The 18,690-nt window shown below is 32.7% G+C and overlaps 2 protein-coding genes across 6 annotated transcripts in view; both read left to right on the forward strand.

The window, feature by feature from the left end:
* Serinc (serine incorporator TMS1) overlaps positions 1-8,273 on the forward strand; it is a 43,829-nt gene extending 35,556 nt beyond the window's left edge. For all 5 annotated transcript variants that reach the window (XM_072532725.1, XM_072532726.1, XM_072532727.1 and 2 more), the window contains one exon: positions 5,416-8,273. In XM_072532725.1, coding sequence (XP_072388826.1) covers positions 5,416-5,554 — 139 coding nt within the window. In that variant the 3' untranslated portion in view covers positions 5,555-8,273. The remainder of the gene's footprint in view (positions 1-5,415) is intronic.
* A 7,654-nt stretch (positions 8,274-15,927) lies between these two features.
* On the forward strand, positions 15,928-17,867 carry LOC140442479 (uncharacterized). Its single transcript, XM_072533547.1, has 2 exons — positions 15,928-15,992; positions 16,683-17,867. The coding sequence occupies exons 1-2, from the start codon at positions 15,954-15,956 to the stop codon at positions 17,865-17,867; spliced, it is 1,224 nt and encodes a 407-aa protein (XP_072389648.1). The 5' UTR covers positions 15,928-15,953.
* Positions 17,868-18,690: the final 823 nt, after the last annotated feature.

Genomic DNA, 18,690 nt, shown 5'->3' on the forward strand with positions numbered 1-18,690 from the left:
TTAAAGTAAGTGTTCGATATGTCTACCATTTTCATTAATTCATTTGTCAATATATTCCATAAAAATCATCTCATATTAAATAGCATCATTGGTTCTAAAGAAACTATTGCAGTATTTATTTCTTCCCATATTTGGTTGCAAATGTTTATGGCATTCTTATAGACACGTTGTTTTAATACGCCCCATACACCAAAATCAAGCGGATTAAATTCTGGGCTACGTGGTGGCTATAATGTATAATGGACGAATCTATATCCAAATCTTATAGTATATTATGTCGCAAAGGTTAAATAATGTATTAAACTGTGATGTATCTCATTCATTGGTTACTTATATACACTCATATAAGCTTACGAGTAACTATAATTACATATCGAACAAATGGACTATTATGATAATGATGATAATATTATGAACTAACGAACTAATATTATGCTGAACTAAATTGCCTGTTTGTTTACTATATTTATAACAATATCGGTTATTAGGCCAACGATGATGTTTTTGTAAAAATGCTGAGTCTTTAAGGTAAGATTTGTAGCAAAAGTATTATGAAACAAGACACGTGTGTTATTTCATACCTGTGCTTTAGTTTCCATTTGTCATAATAAAAATGGGTAAACAACAATTTACGTAATGAATAATAAGTATTATTTTGGGTTTTTTTATAAATTAAATAATTATATCAATATCTCACCACATTGCCAAGGAATAAGACTGCCACGTCCAATCCAACGTTCAGAAAAGGTATATTTAACTATGTTCTCAACGCCTTCTCTCTAGAATGTGGTGGTGTACCATCTTACATAAACCATATATTTTGGTTTTTCAGCATTTTACAATAGGGAAAAAGTAATACAACGCCAGTAGGTATAGAAATTTAAGAAGCGATAGAAAAGGGAAAATGTATACATGATGACGGCCAGCGTCTGAATACGGACACGGCACCTAAAGAAGAAGATGAAGAATATTTTCTCCAATAAGACATTTAGCAGCCATAACAAAAATTTTGTTATGTTACATTATCATCTTTGAGTTCTTTTAATAAGAATAAACTATGAATTATGCTTATCTACAGGTATTGAGTGCTTTACCGCACAAATATCACAACTAAGAATTATGAGACAGCTGACTTATAAAATGCGATTATCTCGAAAACGGTTAAATTTTGAGGTTACTAACAAGTATACCTTTTCTTTGTAAAAATAATGTATGTTTAATATTTTTTAACACAAATAGAGGTAACTTTAAGAGCAAAAAAGTTAAGCGCAAATCTATGCCACACCTGTGGCATATGTGGCGCCATCTATCAGTAACATTAATTTATGTATAAAATTATAATTTATCCTACTTAAAAGCGCCCAATTGTAAATTTTTGTCCAAAAATATTTACAAACGTAAAAGTTATAGCGAAAAATAGAATTTTAAATTTCCACTTTAACACCCTGTATCTTTCTTAATATCAACATTTTATTAAAGCAAGTTGGCTTAAATCGTAATATTTTAAAGTACAGAATCTATGGTTTCTGTTTGTACAATTACTTTAGGACCACCCTGTATATATATATATATATATATATATATATATATATATATATATATATATATATATATATATATATATATATATATATATATATATATATATATATATATATATATATATATATATATATATAATATATATATATAATATATATATATATATATATATATATATATATATATATATAATATATATATATATATATATATATATATATATATATATATATATATATATATATATATATATATATATATATATATATATATATATAAAAGCAGTACAACAACTTTACAAAAATATGAAGGTAAACATTAAAACTGGAAACAAATTAACTAGAGAAATTCCTTTTAGTAAGGGTCTAAATCAAAGCTCTTCAAAATATATCTCAATCTGTTTGGAGAAGAAAATGCTCCAATATGGTCATCTCAATCGTAGACGAGATATTGTACACGATATACTTCGTTGACGGCCAAGCCAATTCTAGTTGAAGACGAGAGTTCTATAGACTATATGCTTAGAAAACTGGAAGATGAGTACACCAAGTGGGTCCTTACAATTAATATACAAAAACAGAGAATTTAGTTGCAAGAGAAAAACCAGAAAGCCTACAAATTGAAATAAAGGAACTATAAAAGAAACAAGGAAGTACAAAATCAATCGAAACCTTCAAATACATGGGAGCCCAAATAATATTAAAAGCAGGGAGTAACGAAGAAATACATCCTAGGATTGGTCAAGCAAGGTGAGCCACTAGACAGCTGCACGGACTCTTGCGGAATAATAAAATAACAAAAGAAAATAAAAGAAGAATTTATAAAACAATAATAGAAAGTGTAAGATCGAGGGCTCTAGTGGATGCGGCGAAGACTCATCTCGAGTTTTAAAGAAAGTCAAGAAGAAGAAGAAGAAGAAGAATAGAAAGTATTGGGTTGTACGGGCGGTGAGAAATAAATCAAAGAAACAATTAAAAAATTAAGGCCATGGGAATGGACTATTGGAGACGATGTTGCCGGCTTAATAGACTTGAGAAGGTGAGAAACGTAGACATTAGGAGAGAAATGGAAATTGACCTAGACATAATAGACACCATTGAAGCCAAAAGACTAAACTAATATGGACACCGACAGAGAATGCTTGCCTGAGTAGTTCAATTGAACTGCAGTTAAACTATTCACCGAGATTGCGTAGCCATGAGATTTTACGTCTTTCTAAGCTTCTTCTGCCTTTGATTTTGCCCTGCGTTTCGATATATTAATAAAGAATTAGGTAACAATAAAATATGAAGTGAAAAATAAGCGGCGGTCATATTTTGACCACAGGACATGAAAACTGAACAGAATGTTTTTTGAAAACTAATTTTTATTTCGATTCTTTTCTACAAAATTCGTACTAGCATCGACGTCAATCTAGAGGACGTTCGAGGTGTGTCGCTAATTATACTGGACTTTTATACTGGACCTAAAATGGCATCTCGTTTGACGTAATTTTCGATATTTTCGTTGTTGTGTCATTTGCGATATGAAGCAAACGTATCGACAAATAAAAGTAAATAAGAAATTTTGGAACTATAAAAGGATTCTCTGGAGATCTGATTTTTCTAAACCTCTCCAAGAGTTTTTACTACGTATTGTTACTTACGGCATTTCTTCTTCGTTTTATTTCGCTTAAAAAACTCTACAAGAGTAACTCTTTTATCTAATCACCTTCTGCAGTGAGCACTCGCTTAGCTTTTAAAGTTCGATGGTTTTTCGCTAGGCAATTGTCCAGCAACCATCTCGACGGCCTTCCGCCAGAATCACGCTACAAGTGATTCTCTTTTATCTACTCACCTTCTGCAGTGAGTGCTCGTTTAGCTTTTAAAGCTCGATAGTTTTTCGCTAGACAAATCAACAACGTCAACAACCATCTTCGTTTATATTCAAGGCTTTGGCTTAGACATTTTGACATGTTCTTCGGTGACAAAGAGGAACCTTTCATTTTTACGGTACTGGACCTAAAATGGAATTCTACGACTGACTTCTTTTCTTATTCTTTTCGTCCCTTTGACAAACCTTGTACAAAGCGGGCTATTCGTTCGTAAATCAGTCGTATTTTTGTTTCTATTCTCTTGTTTTTATTCTTTTTCCATGTCTTTTTGCTAGTCAAACGTCTTCTACAACCGTTGCGGTACTTAATGTATTCTAGGATGATGAAACATTTGAACAGATACATCTGACCTCTGTACTCGTATGTGTTACATTTCTTGTGTTATTTCTATACAAGAACATCTATCGCAAGATCTGCTATACTGATATGGCAGCTATACTGCTAGTTGGAACTCTTGGCAGCCATATTGCTGGCTGATCTCGTCACCTTTGTCAAAGGGTTCTACTTCCGATATTTGATCTGACTCGACGATTGCGCTCTCTTGGTCTAACGTTTCTACCCATTAATTGTCAATCGTATTAAACACATACAAGAACTGATACCACACTCTACTCGGCATTATATGCCTTCTAATCAAAACCTTTCTGATTGTGTTAGTCGTGTTTTATCACCGGAACAATTGTTATAATTTGCACCAAACTGGCATTTTCCTCGTCGAAATATCATTACTTCCCATCTGTCATTGAAGACTTTCTTCTGAAATGCGACACCACGCCGAGATTTCGACGCTGTTCTTCTTCTTGTTTTTCGCACCCCATGGAATTCTTATAGAAAACGGGCCAACGATATTGTGTTTGACACAGTCTTTCTAGTTTAGTAGGTCGAAAAATTCTACTGATTCGACGCTATTCTTTTCTAATTGATTACATTGTACGCGTTGTCAATCAGAGCACAGTTTCAAATGGCATCCAATAATGTCCTGTGGTCAAAATATGACCGCCGCTTATTTGTCAATTCATATTTTATTCTTACCTAGTTCTTTATTAATATATCGAAACGCAAAATCAAAGGTAGAAGAAGCTTAGAAAGACGTAAAATCTCAGAACTGCAGTTTAACTGCAGTTCAATTGAACTATTCAGGCAAGTAATAAACAACATCATAATCACCAGGATGGTTTCCAATCTCCGACAGGAGCGGAACTTAAAGAAGAAGTTTAACATACATAGGAAAGATAAAGAAATTAGTGGAATACACAACAGAATAATTTCGATGACTTGAGTCAACGAACAACAATAAATAATTCTAGACTTCTGACTTCTGACTTTGTTATTTCGGGTCCTTTATCTTTACTCTGATTATTTTCATATGTATTTTCTTGTCTCTGGTCATGGAATAATAATTTCTCTATATATTCTGTCCATCTTCCTAATTTTTGTTCTGTCTCCATTAAAATGTTTTCTTGTTTGTCCAATAGTATGCTTGAAGTTTTTTGTTTTGTAAAGAACTTTTAAACAGTATTAATACAAAAGGAGAATTATTTAGGTTAAATATTACGGCTAAAACTAATTTTATGATATTTAGTGGAACAAGATAATAATATAATAACATGATGTTTTAAGCCAATGGGAAAATCAAGGGGAAAACTAAAGTTTTCAGTGTTTTATTGTTAGGTATCTATTATGTCTCGACATGCTGAAAATGTGCAGATTTCCGCTTTTTAATGATTTCAATAAGCTTAAGTTCTCCCCATACAAACACGATTCAACCACATACAAAAGTGTGGACCATATGTAGTCCTTTCCAAAATTATTTTATCTTGAGTGTTTATTATGAATGGTTAAATGTTATATTAAGTATTTCTGTATGAGTTGAGCGAGAATAATATTCATATCGATAAAATCAGTTAATTTGTTTAATCAATTACAAGCTATCTTAGAAACAACTATTATAGAAAGCGAGTAAAGTTATAAAAAATATTAACAGCCTTTCTTGTTTTTAGTCCAAACTCCAATCTGGATAAACTTCACTACAATCCTGCCTCCATGTGGGTGAAAACAATTTCCAGCTGGCTCTGTCTAGGATTGTACGGTTGGACCTTAGTAGTTCCAGTAATTTTACACGATCGCGAATTCAACTAAATACAACTCATATTTTATTAATGGCATCTTTTATTATCTAGCCTAAGGGGGCCTACACCCTTACGTTTTTATAAAGCTTTAACTGTATTAAAAGTTTAAATATGCAAGATGCAAATTATATATCGATACATTTTACGCAGGTAACTGATAATAGACCAAATTTTTGGCTAGCTTATAGTTATCACAAGTGTGGCATTGTCGTCATAAAATATTTAATACCATGATATATTACAACCTTGTTTGACTATTATTATATTTTGTAATTTTTAATAATGTTTTTTTTTTAATAAATTAATGTGAAGATTTGTTTAACATTTACATATTGTCAAATATCCAACAATTACACAATTTATATTGAAAAGTTAAGTTTATGTTAATTTCTGAAAAAATTAAAGTCTCCAATTTTAAAATTTGCTGCTATTTCTCCTATCTTGAGATACTGAGCCGGATTAGACTCAGAAAGTAATTTCAATTACGCCGCAAAAACTATATCTTCAAATAATAAGTACAAATAATCTTATTAATAAGAGAAGTTATCGTTTTATTTCTTTAAACCTGGAGAAAACTTCCTATGATTGGTGACTATAGTTAACAGCGGTTTTACCACGTGTCTTAAGGTACTGTTGGCGTTAACTAATCATTATGACTAAGAGATGTGGAGAGCACGCCTGTTGTCCACAAGAGTCAAAACTTGAGAATGTATTCGCGGTATTTTATCGCGTGGTAACTAGTGGTTATCATTAAGAGAGATGAACAAGCCGTCTCTTTTGTTTCGAAACCAATGTCAGAGAGAGAAAAGCACGAGAACGACACAACATCTGTTGTCCATGCGATTTAACAGTAGAGAGAGAGAGATTCTATTCTTCATTTTCTAAGACATGTCTGTATTTCTTGAGGGTGGGGTTAGAGTGGTAGTGGGAATTGCTACTTAGGGTTGGATTCAGTAATGGTTTTTATATGTTTATCAGTTTATAGTAATTGTTTATCAATATTGAGATTGAGAATATAGGATTTGGTACATCGAAATATATAACATTGTTTTTCGCACATGAAAAATATAACAAAACTTAATTTTTTGATATTCTATAATTAGCTTTAATTTTTTATAGTTTAAACATAAGAATGATCTGCCAAATAACTATGAGCTTCTATATTCGATGCTAAACAACTTTTAAGTGTCATAAAAATGAATGGTTGAATACTTTTTTGTTTACATTTTTACAGTTGTCACCTTGTTCATGATGTAAAGCCATCGAAAAAAATTAATTAGAATATATTGTGCAACACAAATAACGTGGGTGGATTTTTTAGCCCCTTCCACCTAAGCTAACCTATTGAATTCAATTTTGTTAATACAATTCTGTTTTTGAATGGAATAAGCCACAAGTTTAGTTTAAACCCAACATTGCCAACAAGTGTTATTTAAATCTAAATTCCACAACCTACCGTAATTACAATTTTTTTCGATGGCTCCGTATAATATATATATATATATATATATATATATATATATATATATATATATATATATATATATATATATATATATATATATATTAGCTCGTTTATAAAATGCCCCTCTTGGTCTATATATTTTTATATTCTTATAAGAAATAAGTAATATATCTGATATACATAAATTGTTGCCGTGTATGAACAGCTCATTTTTATTTTAAAATAACAGCACATGTTACATTATAGACCAGCCTTCCTAAGTATGAAAATTGTGTTTAGATATTCAAAATTGTACAAAGGAATTACTCATGGAATTTTCCATGAGTTGGGTTGTATGTTGGGTTCCCTTTTGGGCTCATGGTGCAAGAAAGGGTTAAGGGTGAGAGGTGTTTCAGTTTTCTCCTCAGAACATAGTGCAATGAAACAACATGAAAAGCTAAAAGGGCAATAATCTACATTATTGCCCTTTTAGCTTTTCATATAATTATTAGAGGGAAAAAAAAACAAAAATCAATCGATGAGTGATTAGTTCTGGCATAAAAATACTCTACGAAATTTAATAACTAAGCAGTTTAATATATCGGATACATTACAGATATTACTAATTTAGTGATGTACTTCCATTTTGTTTTTAGATTATCATTTTCTTATAACGTTTGTTGTATAGTGTGATATTTTGTATTTGCAATCACCGTTTACGTTGTTTTGTGATAATAGGTGATTGAAGTATCTTAAAGTCTTGTTAGTTATTAAAATGGAAATTTGTGATCTGTTTGATTTAGATAATCTCACATTTAGTTACATTTGTCATTTGAAATCGTATTTGTTAGTCCGAATGTTGGATGATATTTTAGTTTCTGTAAAACTATAAACCTTCTTTGCTAGATTTGACTATTTCGTAGTCCTACAGTACACAAGGATGTATGAAGGCCAGTGAAGTGCTCTAACCGAAAATATATCTGGTTTTATCCAAGATATTACTTATTTTTCAGATTATGTTGACCTGAGCATACGGGATAGGTTTTAAAAAATATCCTAGTTTTTTCGCCTGTGTTAGGGATCCAAGCTGGATATCCAAACTACCGTAAATATTTTTTTCAAAAATCAAGTTAGTTTAAAGAAATAAATCAAACACATTCAGATTTACATTAAGTAGTGCTAGCTTTTGTAATATATGTACCTATAGATTACAAATCTGTCAATTTATAATATAGCCTTTTTAATTTTATGTATTTGCTAAAATTAAATAAACTGTTAAATTATATCATCTTTTTCTGATATTTTATATGGATGGAAGTACAAGAGTGGTCACCTGTACGGTAAGATTGGTTGCGGACAAACCAATACGTCTTTAACATTCCAGTAGGATATGTAATGAAAGCTTGGGACTAGTGTTGCACCAATCGCGATTGATTTGTTCATTTTGATTCAATAACTTCCAAGTATTGAACGACCAAATCCCGTTCCTCACTTGCCACGTAGACCGATATATACCATGTGGCTGAATGTGTACATTTTAATGATTGAAAAATTAAAATACTAAATATTGAATTAAACATTTCGTGCAAGGCAGAGACAGCTACAGGCCGGGAATATTGGAATTGGAAAATATCTGTGTTAAACAATTTATATTTAGGTGATAAAAATAAACGTGATATTCCAATAATTTAGGTGAAGGTGAATACACATATGAAATACCATAAGCAATGCTCTTAATTTTCAGTCGATTCAACTTAATCAATCGGTTACTCGTTATTTCTTTTAAACGCAAAAGTATCGAAACGAACTAACGATTAAAATGATTCTATCGTATTCAGAGTCGGCCACCGATTGATTCGGTCGTCGAAAAATGAACTATTGTCATAATACTCATCATCATTTTGGCTTTACAACTCTGTGTGGGTCCTAGCCTCCCCAAGAATTTTTCTCCAGTCGTCCCTATCCATCGCCTTCCTCCGCCAAGCACGTATTTCCATATTTCTCATGTCTTCATCGATGTTATCTAGGAATCTTGTTCTGGGTCTTCCTCTTCTTCTTTGACCAATAGGTCTATCAAGGAGCGTGTTTCTAGCTGGGTCGGTTTGCTCCATCCGCATTAGATGGCCTACCCACCTCAGACGTCCTATCTTTATGTGTTTTACGATATCTGGTTCCTGGTATATCCTATAGAGTTCGAAGTTGTATCGTCTTCTCCAGACACCATTTTCATTTACCGCTCCATAGATGCGCCTTAGTATTTTTCTTTCGAAACATCCTAACATGTTTTCATTGCTTTTTGTTAAAGTCCAGGTTTCTGAACCATATGTTAGGACTGGGCGTATTATTGTTTTGTAGAGTTTTACTTTTGTATTTCTTGATATAACTGTAGATTTAAAAAGGAGATTAAGCCCAAAATAGCATCTATTAGCCGTGCAAATTCTGCGGTTTATCTCTGCGGTAGTGTCATTTTCAGTATTGACGAGCGCTCCTAGGTATAAAAATTCGTTAACTGCTTCGATGACGTAATGCTACGTACGCCTCTCGTGCTGCGTTTTCCGTTCTCCCAACAATATTGATATCATCAGCATGTCGCCCAGCCTGCTGAATTGTGATTGGTCAAATGGCAACAGTAATTGCAGCCAATCATAATTCAGAAGTCTGTTGCTCATTTTCTGAATTATCGTTGGTCGAAATGCATCCGAGCTGCAGCCAATGATAATTCTGAAAATTGGGCATTGGTCGCCGTGCTCGGTCAATCGTAAAAAGGTCCAAAACGACCGTTACGATTGACCTACTTTTTTCTGTATAAAAGAAGTGCACGACGGCCAGGAAATCAGACCGGGTCAGGATATGTCCGCTGGTCCAGCCTTCTAGGCAAGTAAGATCCTCTGGTTGATTCAGTTCCTAGAGAGTTCTTGTTTTTCTTTCAGCTCACCTCTAAAACCCGGAACCTAACGTTCCACATCTTTAACTACGGTTTGTCTACAAACCACGGCGGCCATTTTTGAAGGATTTATTTATGCTTTTTGACTTAGTCAAATTTGCTGATAAATTCCTTTAAGAGCGTCGCCATTTTTCGCCGAATTAATCTGTGTTTTTGGACTTAGTCTAAATCCTGATTATTTCGACAGGCTTACAGGTCATGTAAGAAAATTTTCTCTTACAGATTTGCTAAGTCCCTACTTTACGGGACTTTGCCACCGAACGGTGCATATATCCTTTTGCAAAGATTGAGATTTAATAAAGACTTCCTGTGTTGTTTTATTTTTCTCTTTCAGGCATATTGATACTTGCAAATAAACGTACATAAACTGTGTTTTACTTCCTTTTCCTTTTTCAGGTACACTGCATAAGGTTGGTATTTGATATTTAAACTTTGAATATAACTCCTTGATATATATATATATATAACTTGTATGCTATTTCTCTTTTCTTTCTCTTTCAGGTACACTATTGAAAATAACTTGTACTTTTTTCTATCTTTGAATTAATGATATTTATTTTTCCAGCTACACTGTTAAAATTTCTATTATTATTTTTATGACCTTAATACTTGTTGTTATTTTATTTACTGCTATTTTGAATTGATATACATTATTTGTGCCTATTTGTCACCATTTGATTATTTTCTACAGGTCCAATTGACTTAGAAAATTTGTTTGAAAAATAATTTGAATTTTGCTTATAATTATTTTTACAGTGTACTTCTTCCCCATTTTATTGTTGATTATCCCGATTGGCATAACAACCGACATTCCTGTCCTTATCCCGAGTTTCTAGCTCAACTCCTTCCTACTCCAAGTACTTTTGACAAGTGACATTTTCTATATTTACTAATTTGAATTTTGTTGTATTTTGTTTATTATTAATAACTAACGTGTATTCCTTTCCAGATCCTTAGTTTAAGACTAATTAGTATAATTATTCTCCCGATTTCCGGATCAGGAGATAATTATACGTCTCTTTCAGATTCTTAGCATAAGTTATATTATATCATTTCTACTTATTATAATTACTGTGCATTTTAATTAATAAACTTTTTTATAACTGTGTTATTCTTTGAAAAAGGCTTTTAATCCCTAGCTAGGTAATAATGGCTTCCGACAGAGAGCCTTACTCTCTGAGGTCACTCCAAGCGACGGATAGAGCGGTTAACTTGCCTTCTCCCTCTTTAGAAGAAGATGGGAGTTATATCAGTTACCGACAAGCATATGCTAAGATTTGCACAGATTTGTTTGTCACAATACTACTTGGGACGAAAACCACAAGAACACTTCAGAAACAAGAAATTTGATGCCACCTTGTTTTTAAGTAAGATATACTAGGTAGAGGGCGGCATTCCTCGCATTTATTATAGATACGGCCATATATTACCTTTAGAATACTTCTGTACTACAAAAACCGTGTTTTTTTTTAAATAAATTTTCCTATAGAAAATCCCTTTTTAGTATTTTCTAGCAATTTTTGAAAAAATTTTTTTGATTTTTTGAAAATTGCTTGGGGGAACCTGGCTTTAACAAACCGATCGTTCTATCAACACAGGTTTTTGCTGTTGTCTTATTATGCAGAGCTATGGACAACAGTACAAAAGATATTTGAAAATCAAACCTTTTATAGGTGAAAAGACATATTAAACTACTTGAAAAACAATTTTTTTAATAGCCGCTCTGAAAATGGCTACCCAAACTCATCCAATTTGTATACGGGTATCATCACTTCTTGAAAACGAATAATCGAAAAGCAAAAAACAAAAGGGTTTCATATTCTATGGTCAGAACTAGAACGAAACATTTTCACAGAAAAAAAAAATGGCGAACTTTTCAATTTTCCGACCCATTTTTGCAGTTTTAATAAGAGTATTTTCTAGCCATTTTTGGAAAAAAAATTTGTTTCGATTCTTTGTGAAAATTATTTGGAGGAACCTGGCCTTAACAAACTGATGGTTCCACAACCAGCACTGGTTTTTTCTGTTGTTTTCTTAGGTAGAGCTATGAACAATCAATTTAATAAACCATTGGGTAGGTGTCCGCTGGTATAAATGGTATTGAAAAACGAAGTTATAGCCTTTAAAACATTGCTGCAATTTATAAGCTTGTATATTCCACTTGGAATTTCATCAAAACCTGTCACTTTGCCATTTTTTGATCATGTTATAGCTTGTATTACCTCAGAGCTTGTTATTAGGGTCGTCGCAGTTAGTAATATCCGTAGATGAACTAATCGTGTTCGAATAGGTTCGTAATATAATTTATTCCTCTGCCGTTGGTGGCCCGTTGGTGAAGGCAAGTTAGATGCCGCCTTACCTCTTAAAATGTACAATAATAAATTATGTAGTTCAAAATTGAGATTTATAAATTTTGACATACCACCTACTTAAATTAAAAAAGCATTTTTTTTATATTCTCTCCGAAGTTTTAGTTCATTCTCATCATCATCATCATCATTTTGGCTTTACAACCCTGTGTGGGTCCTAGCCTCCCCAAGAATTTTTCTCCAGTCGTCCCTATCCATCGCCTTCCTCCGCCAAGCACGTATTTCCATATTTCTCATGTCTTCTCATGTCTTAGTTCATTCTCTCCGAAGTAATATTTTTGAGCTCCTCGTAAAGGTTAAAAGGCGCTTCAAATTTTCGCCTTAGAATAGAATAAAACGTCAATATACCTCTGTCTTACGCTTACGAAGGTGCAACATGGCTAGTCAGTGAATATCTTCTCTCTAAAGGCGGTGAATTCGCTTTCCACCTTCGCGTTATCAATATTTTAAACGATATTATAATCTGCAGTTTGATTGAAATGCCTATTTCAAGCAGCCAAAATCAAGAAAGATTTGAAATCATTATAATGGGCCAGCGTTTGCCCAATAAACACTGGACCAAATGCAAGAAAGCTAAATACAGCGGCTAAAGGCTTTTTAAACCTAACCAGGCTAAAATAAACGAAGATTGGTTTGACGAAGAATGTAGATCCATTAACCAACAGAAAAATGAAGCATATAAGAGACTTCAGCAGCGCAGAACGAGATCAAACCTGGAATACTATGAAAATCTTAGACGAGAAGAAAAAAGGACATTTAAAAGGAAAAATAAAGAGCCATATGAAAATGCTGAAACCCTACTTAAAGTGGCATATAAAATATTGTCCAACGTATTGTACAGAAAATTGATCCCCTATGCTGAACAAATAGTTGGGAACTACCAGTGCGGTTTTCGACCCAATAAATCAACAACGGATCAAATCTTCACAGTCAGGCAGATTCTTGAGAAAACGTTTGAGTTCGGAGTCGACACCCACCACATATTCGTGGATTTCAAAGCCGCATACGACTTAGTCAACAGACAAAAACTTCTACAGGCTATGGTGGAATTTCAAATGCCGCTTCATCTTGTTCAACTAACGGAACTTACACTCACAGGTGTAGAGAGTGTAGTCAGAATCCAAAACTACTTTTCAAGACCCTTCCATTGTAAAAATGAACTCAGACAGGTCCACATTATTGCTAGGTCCACAAAATCTCTGATCGAAGCATTTTGATCACTAAAGGCGTCTGCACTGAGAATGGGATTAAAAATACAAGCACAGAAAACCAAGTGATCAGGCAACCAGATACCTAGACTATTAATTGATGATCTGGAACTGGAAGGTGTGGACACCTTCGTCTACCTGGGTTCGCTGCTGACTAAAGTCAACAATGTCAGCGAAGAAATTAAAAGAAGAATAGTGCTTGCCAATAAGTGCTATTATGGCTTGAGGAAACAGATGGCCCCAAAACTACCCAGAAAAATTAAAGTTACCATATATAAAACACTAATAAGGCCAGTGGTAACATACGGGTCAGAAACGTGGTTACTTACACAGAACGACCAAGAATTGCTTAAACGTTTCGAGAGACAAATTCTAAGGAAAATATATGGAGGAGTCCAAGAACAGGGTTTGTGGCGTAGGCGCTACAACTTTGAGTTATAAAAGCACGCCTTCGATGGATAGGACATGTAATTAGGCGAGATGAAGATGCAACGATCGGAAAAATTTTCGACCGAAGAGGACCAGTGGGAAGACGAGCCAGAGGAAGATCAAAACTTAGGTATCAAGATAACATAGAGGATGATTTAAAATCCATCGGAGTTAAAGCATGGAGAAGAGTTGCCAGAGACAGGGGCAAATGGAAGATTGTTCTGAAGAAGGCTTTGACTCATAACGAGCTGTAATGCCACTGATGATGATGATATTAGCGAGAATAGATCTGCAGACGCTCTATATAGTTTAATAAATGATCAATGAGTCATATAATTACAAAAATAAATTTATTGCTCCATGTTACGATGGTGCAAGTGTAATGGCCAGCTCTTTAAATGGAATTTCATTCGGTAAAAAGAACATTTATTCCGAATTCAATTCTAAATCGAAGTATCCTAACAAATTGTGATGATGGACCTTTAAGTCGAAAATTGTAAGCGTTGTTAATTCAAAATGAAATGAGTTAATTCCAGTTTTCAATCAAATTATCGAAGACGAAAATTCGAGAGTCGAATTTATAAGTGGGGCTAAATTTACGAAATTTTAAAAATTTGGTTTAATTTTCTTTGCCTTTATAACGAAATATTTAATATAAATGCGATATTGTACAAAATCTAACAACTGAAATATTTAGACATAAATTTCTGTCAACACGAAATAGATCCTATAGTTTTGGGAAGAATAAGAATTTTGTAACGATCAAGCTTTTAATAATTCATTTTCTGTAGCTGAAACAAGGGTATCAGAATTTAACTTAAACCCACCTAAAAAATGAAATATTATACAATTAAAGTTCGTTTTAGAGATTTAAAAGATCTACATTTTTTTAGTCTTGCAAATTCTTCAAAATTTCAAAGTATGTTGAATCATCCAGTTTGAATCCACTCTGATATTAGCTCACAATTTCTTCAGAGCATGAGCCCAAATGTTTGAGTATTTTATATATCATATTCACAAGGGTTATCTGTCTGTAATTACCATATTCAATCGAATTAAAGATTTACAACAAAAATAATAATATAATCGACATAAAAATGTTCTTATATTAGTAACATTACTAAAGAAACGTGCTGACAATAAATTTTAGAAATGCTAATTATAATTGGACACACTATTATTAAACTTGAGCATTAATGTCTAAAGGAAAATTATTTTCAATGAGAACTAAAAGCTTATGATTATGATTGATTTTAGATGAATACTCATTATTTCTCAGTAATCGTTTCTTTTACTAATATATTAGAAAGGTAGGAAAAGGTATTTATAATAATATTAGAAAAGGTTCCTTAATTGTTATTCTCTTTGCATTATTTATGAGAATATAGGATGGCACAAATATATACATATATATATATATATATATATATATATATCGACGCTTGAAAGGTAAAATGTATAATACGCCACTTTTTGCAAAATAGACTTTATACACCATAAGATTCAGTGAATTTTTCTATGTATGTACAAAGGGAATTTAGGCTGTTTGAACTACTTTTTTGGCGTATTAAACATTTTATTTTTAGGATGGTTTTGAAAGCAACTGTGTCTTATGCTCCAAATTTTAGTCCAAAAATATGTTATCTGTCGTATAACACACCTAACAAGTTTACTTCTAGCAAATAAGTTAATTTTACTTTCAGGTATTAGAGCCTTAAAGCCGTGTTAGTCATTTCATATGGCAGAATACATATTGCATAGTGGTGCTTAAAACAATTTTGTTTACGGCAGTTACGGGTACAGATGGCGTATTATACATTTTATCTGTTTAAAATAATATCACACGTGCTAAATTATCTACTTTGAAGACGGTCCTTCCAAAGATAAAAAGCATTTTAAACAATTTACACTTTGTTTTCATGATACAAAATATGCAATGTTAACGTTCTAACGGATACTTTTGGCCAGTCTTACATTATTCGGCTCGTAAACAACTAGTTTTTCTCTGCCAGTTTATGTATGGTGTAATAAATACATTTTTTTCGTTCATGAAGGTAAGTGTTTCGTTTTAATTATAAATATTCTGTAGTTAGATTTTTATTATTAATCTTATTATACCTATTATTTTTAAAATTTCAAACATAACCTCAACACAGAAGTAAAGACATGGTTTATTAATATTTTGCAAAAAACACTTATAAAATATTAATAACATAAGTCTGATAAGTAAATAACAATTGTTTTAATTCATACTTCACCTACAGCAGCTCTATTTTATGGTAGGTACACAATGTGAGCCAAAATGTTCGCGGCAAATGGGAAATGTTTTATTATAAATCTCTTAGACACATTTCTTCCTTATTTGGTGCTCAAGAGAATTTCAGTCTTGGCAATAAAAACATTTAATTTTTATACATAGTATTCTCATACTAAAGTTTAAAATATTGAAAGATTTACAGCAGCTAAATTTGAGAGTGTCATAAAAGATATAAAAATGTTTTATAATTTATTTGTTTCTTGTCATTACTCTGTTCAGAGCCAATCCTCTGAATTTTTGTTACTAAAAGTGAAATTTGTGACAGTACTAATTTATATTAAGAATAAAAAAACAGTAATATTCATTTACAGATAGTATTCAAATTTAGTATCGAACATTTATTTTAGAAATATTATAAGTGTCATTTTGAAAAAATATAATAACTTAATGAAGGTTGTTTTTACTTTCAAAGCATTTTTTTTTGCAGATAAAAATGTCGCGAGCAGATCGTATTATGAAAATAGTTCAAAACAGAAAGAAGATTATAGATCTTCAAACAAGCTGTTCTTCATCCACAAAGGTAATCCAGAAGGTCACGGGTTTATATCACGCTGCTGGTTCTTTCAATGTGATTAAACAACATAATTTAAATACTTGCAGCTGCACTTCTATGGATTATTTAGAACAAAGCCAACCTGTACCTGATTGTTCCTCTGAACTTATTTATCAGGCGTCGCCAATTTATACAGATTTACAACCAATTCAAAACAATGCATCTGCAGTAGTTGCTCCTGCTATTGTGTCTGAAGTTTTTCCTGAAAATTCACTATTGACTGATGAATGTTTACCAATAGTTTCCCAAGAAATGCAGATCCACTCCAATAATAATCAATGTTTGGATATTGACACCCCAGTTTATCAGCAAAATTACTTCAATACAAATCAAAGATTGGTACAAGATGTTCAAAATTCACCAGTTCTTGAAGAAACCGTGGGTATAGACTTGTATAGTGGTATTGCCGGAGACGTTTCAGCTGATGATACCACATCTGGACCTAGCAAGGTAGCTAACTTTCGTAGCCGTAAAAGTGTTTTGCAATCGGCCTATACAGACTTCTTAGATGAAGAAGAAAGAATTTTAGAGTACGACTGCGATTCAAGTTCTTGGGAAGGTTCGTCTGAGGAAGAAGATAGTAAAGAGGAAACAGCAGCCAAAAAGAGATTGAAAAGGAAAGAGAAGAAAACAAAAGCGGTTGCTGCTGAAAATGGAACAGTGGGAGAATCAGCATATAAGAAAAATCGGCCTAATAAAGCGAGCGAAAGGCAAAAATTATATCGAAGTGGCAAACAATATAAGAAGAAAAATGGCATAGAAGTTCCAGCAAAAGAAATAGGACCAAATCCATGCCAACCAAAGAAATGCACTAATCGCTGTAACGATATATCTGAGGAAAGAAGATTGAATATATTTAATTACTTTTGGTCACTATCTCCACAAAGACGTCGCGATTGGCTTGTTTCGATGTCAAAGAAAGAATCTGTTAAGAGAAAGAGAGTAAAACATGAAAGTAGAAAGTCTAATACATTTCTATATTTTATTAATGAAGGTGAAGGACAACGTCAAGTTTGTTTGAAGTTTTTATTATCTACTTTGAATGTATCACAAAGATAATATGTACATTACACACTCTTTAATGCTTGTTATGGTTTGGGAAAAGAGGACATGCGAGGAAAAACTATCCCTCCGAATAAAACAAAAGAAGAAGTGTTGAACTCTGTAGGAAACTTCATTACAAGTTTGCCAGCAGTGCCGTCACACTATGCAACAAAAGACTCCACCAAACTTTATTTGCCGAATGAGTTTAAGAATATTACAAATCTTTATAATCTATATAAGAAAAGAGAAATAGAAACAGGTATAGATGTTGTGTCAGAAAGGTTATTTAGAAAAATATTTACGAACGAATTCAATATCGGAATTCATATTGCCAAGAAAGACAAATGTGTCAAGTGTGTTGGTTTCGAAAACAACCCTAGACCGGAAACTGAAGTAGAAAAGCAAGAACACGATAAAGAAAAAGTTGAAAGTAAGAAGAGATTTGAATATCACCAAAAAATTCATGAGAAAAATAGAAGTATCCTGTGTGTCTCCTTCGACTTACAGAAAGTTTTAAATACACCGTACGGGGAAAGTATGCTACTTTATTACTCCAGAAAATTGGCATTGTATAACTTTACTTTCTATGAAAGTACAACAAGGAAAGGCCACTGCTATTATTGGAATGAAAGCCAAGGAAAGAGAGGAGCTAACGAAATAGCCACATGTCTAGTATCGTTCATGAAAAAAATTGATGACCGTGGGAAAATCACGAAACTACTGCTTTATTGTGACTCATTCCCAGGTCAAAATAAGAACCGTACTGTTTTGGCCTCTCTCCACTACAACTTGATGTCCTGCAAAAATATAAATGTGATCCAGATTAATTATCTTCTGC

The sequence above is a fragment of the Diabrotica undecimpunctata genome, chromosome 5 (assembly GCF_040954645.1).
Source record: "Diabrotica undecimpunctata isolate CICGRU chromosome 5, icDiaUnde3, whole genome shotgun sequence".
Taxonomy (NCBI): Eukaryota; Metazoa; Arthropoda; class Insecta; order Coleoptera; family Chrysomelidae; genus Diabrotica; species Diabrotica undecimpunctata.

Bases quoted from the DNA above. Each gene is read 5' to 3' on its own strand.
- LOC140442479 (XM_072533547.1), top strand. From the start codon at position 15,954: ATGTATGGTGTAATAAATACATTTTTTTCGTTCATGAAG. The intron at 15,993-16,682 runs GTAAGTGTTTCG...TTTTTTTTGCAG, and splicing joins CATTTTTTTCGTTCATGAAG to ATAAAAATGTCGCGAGCAGA.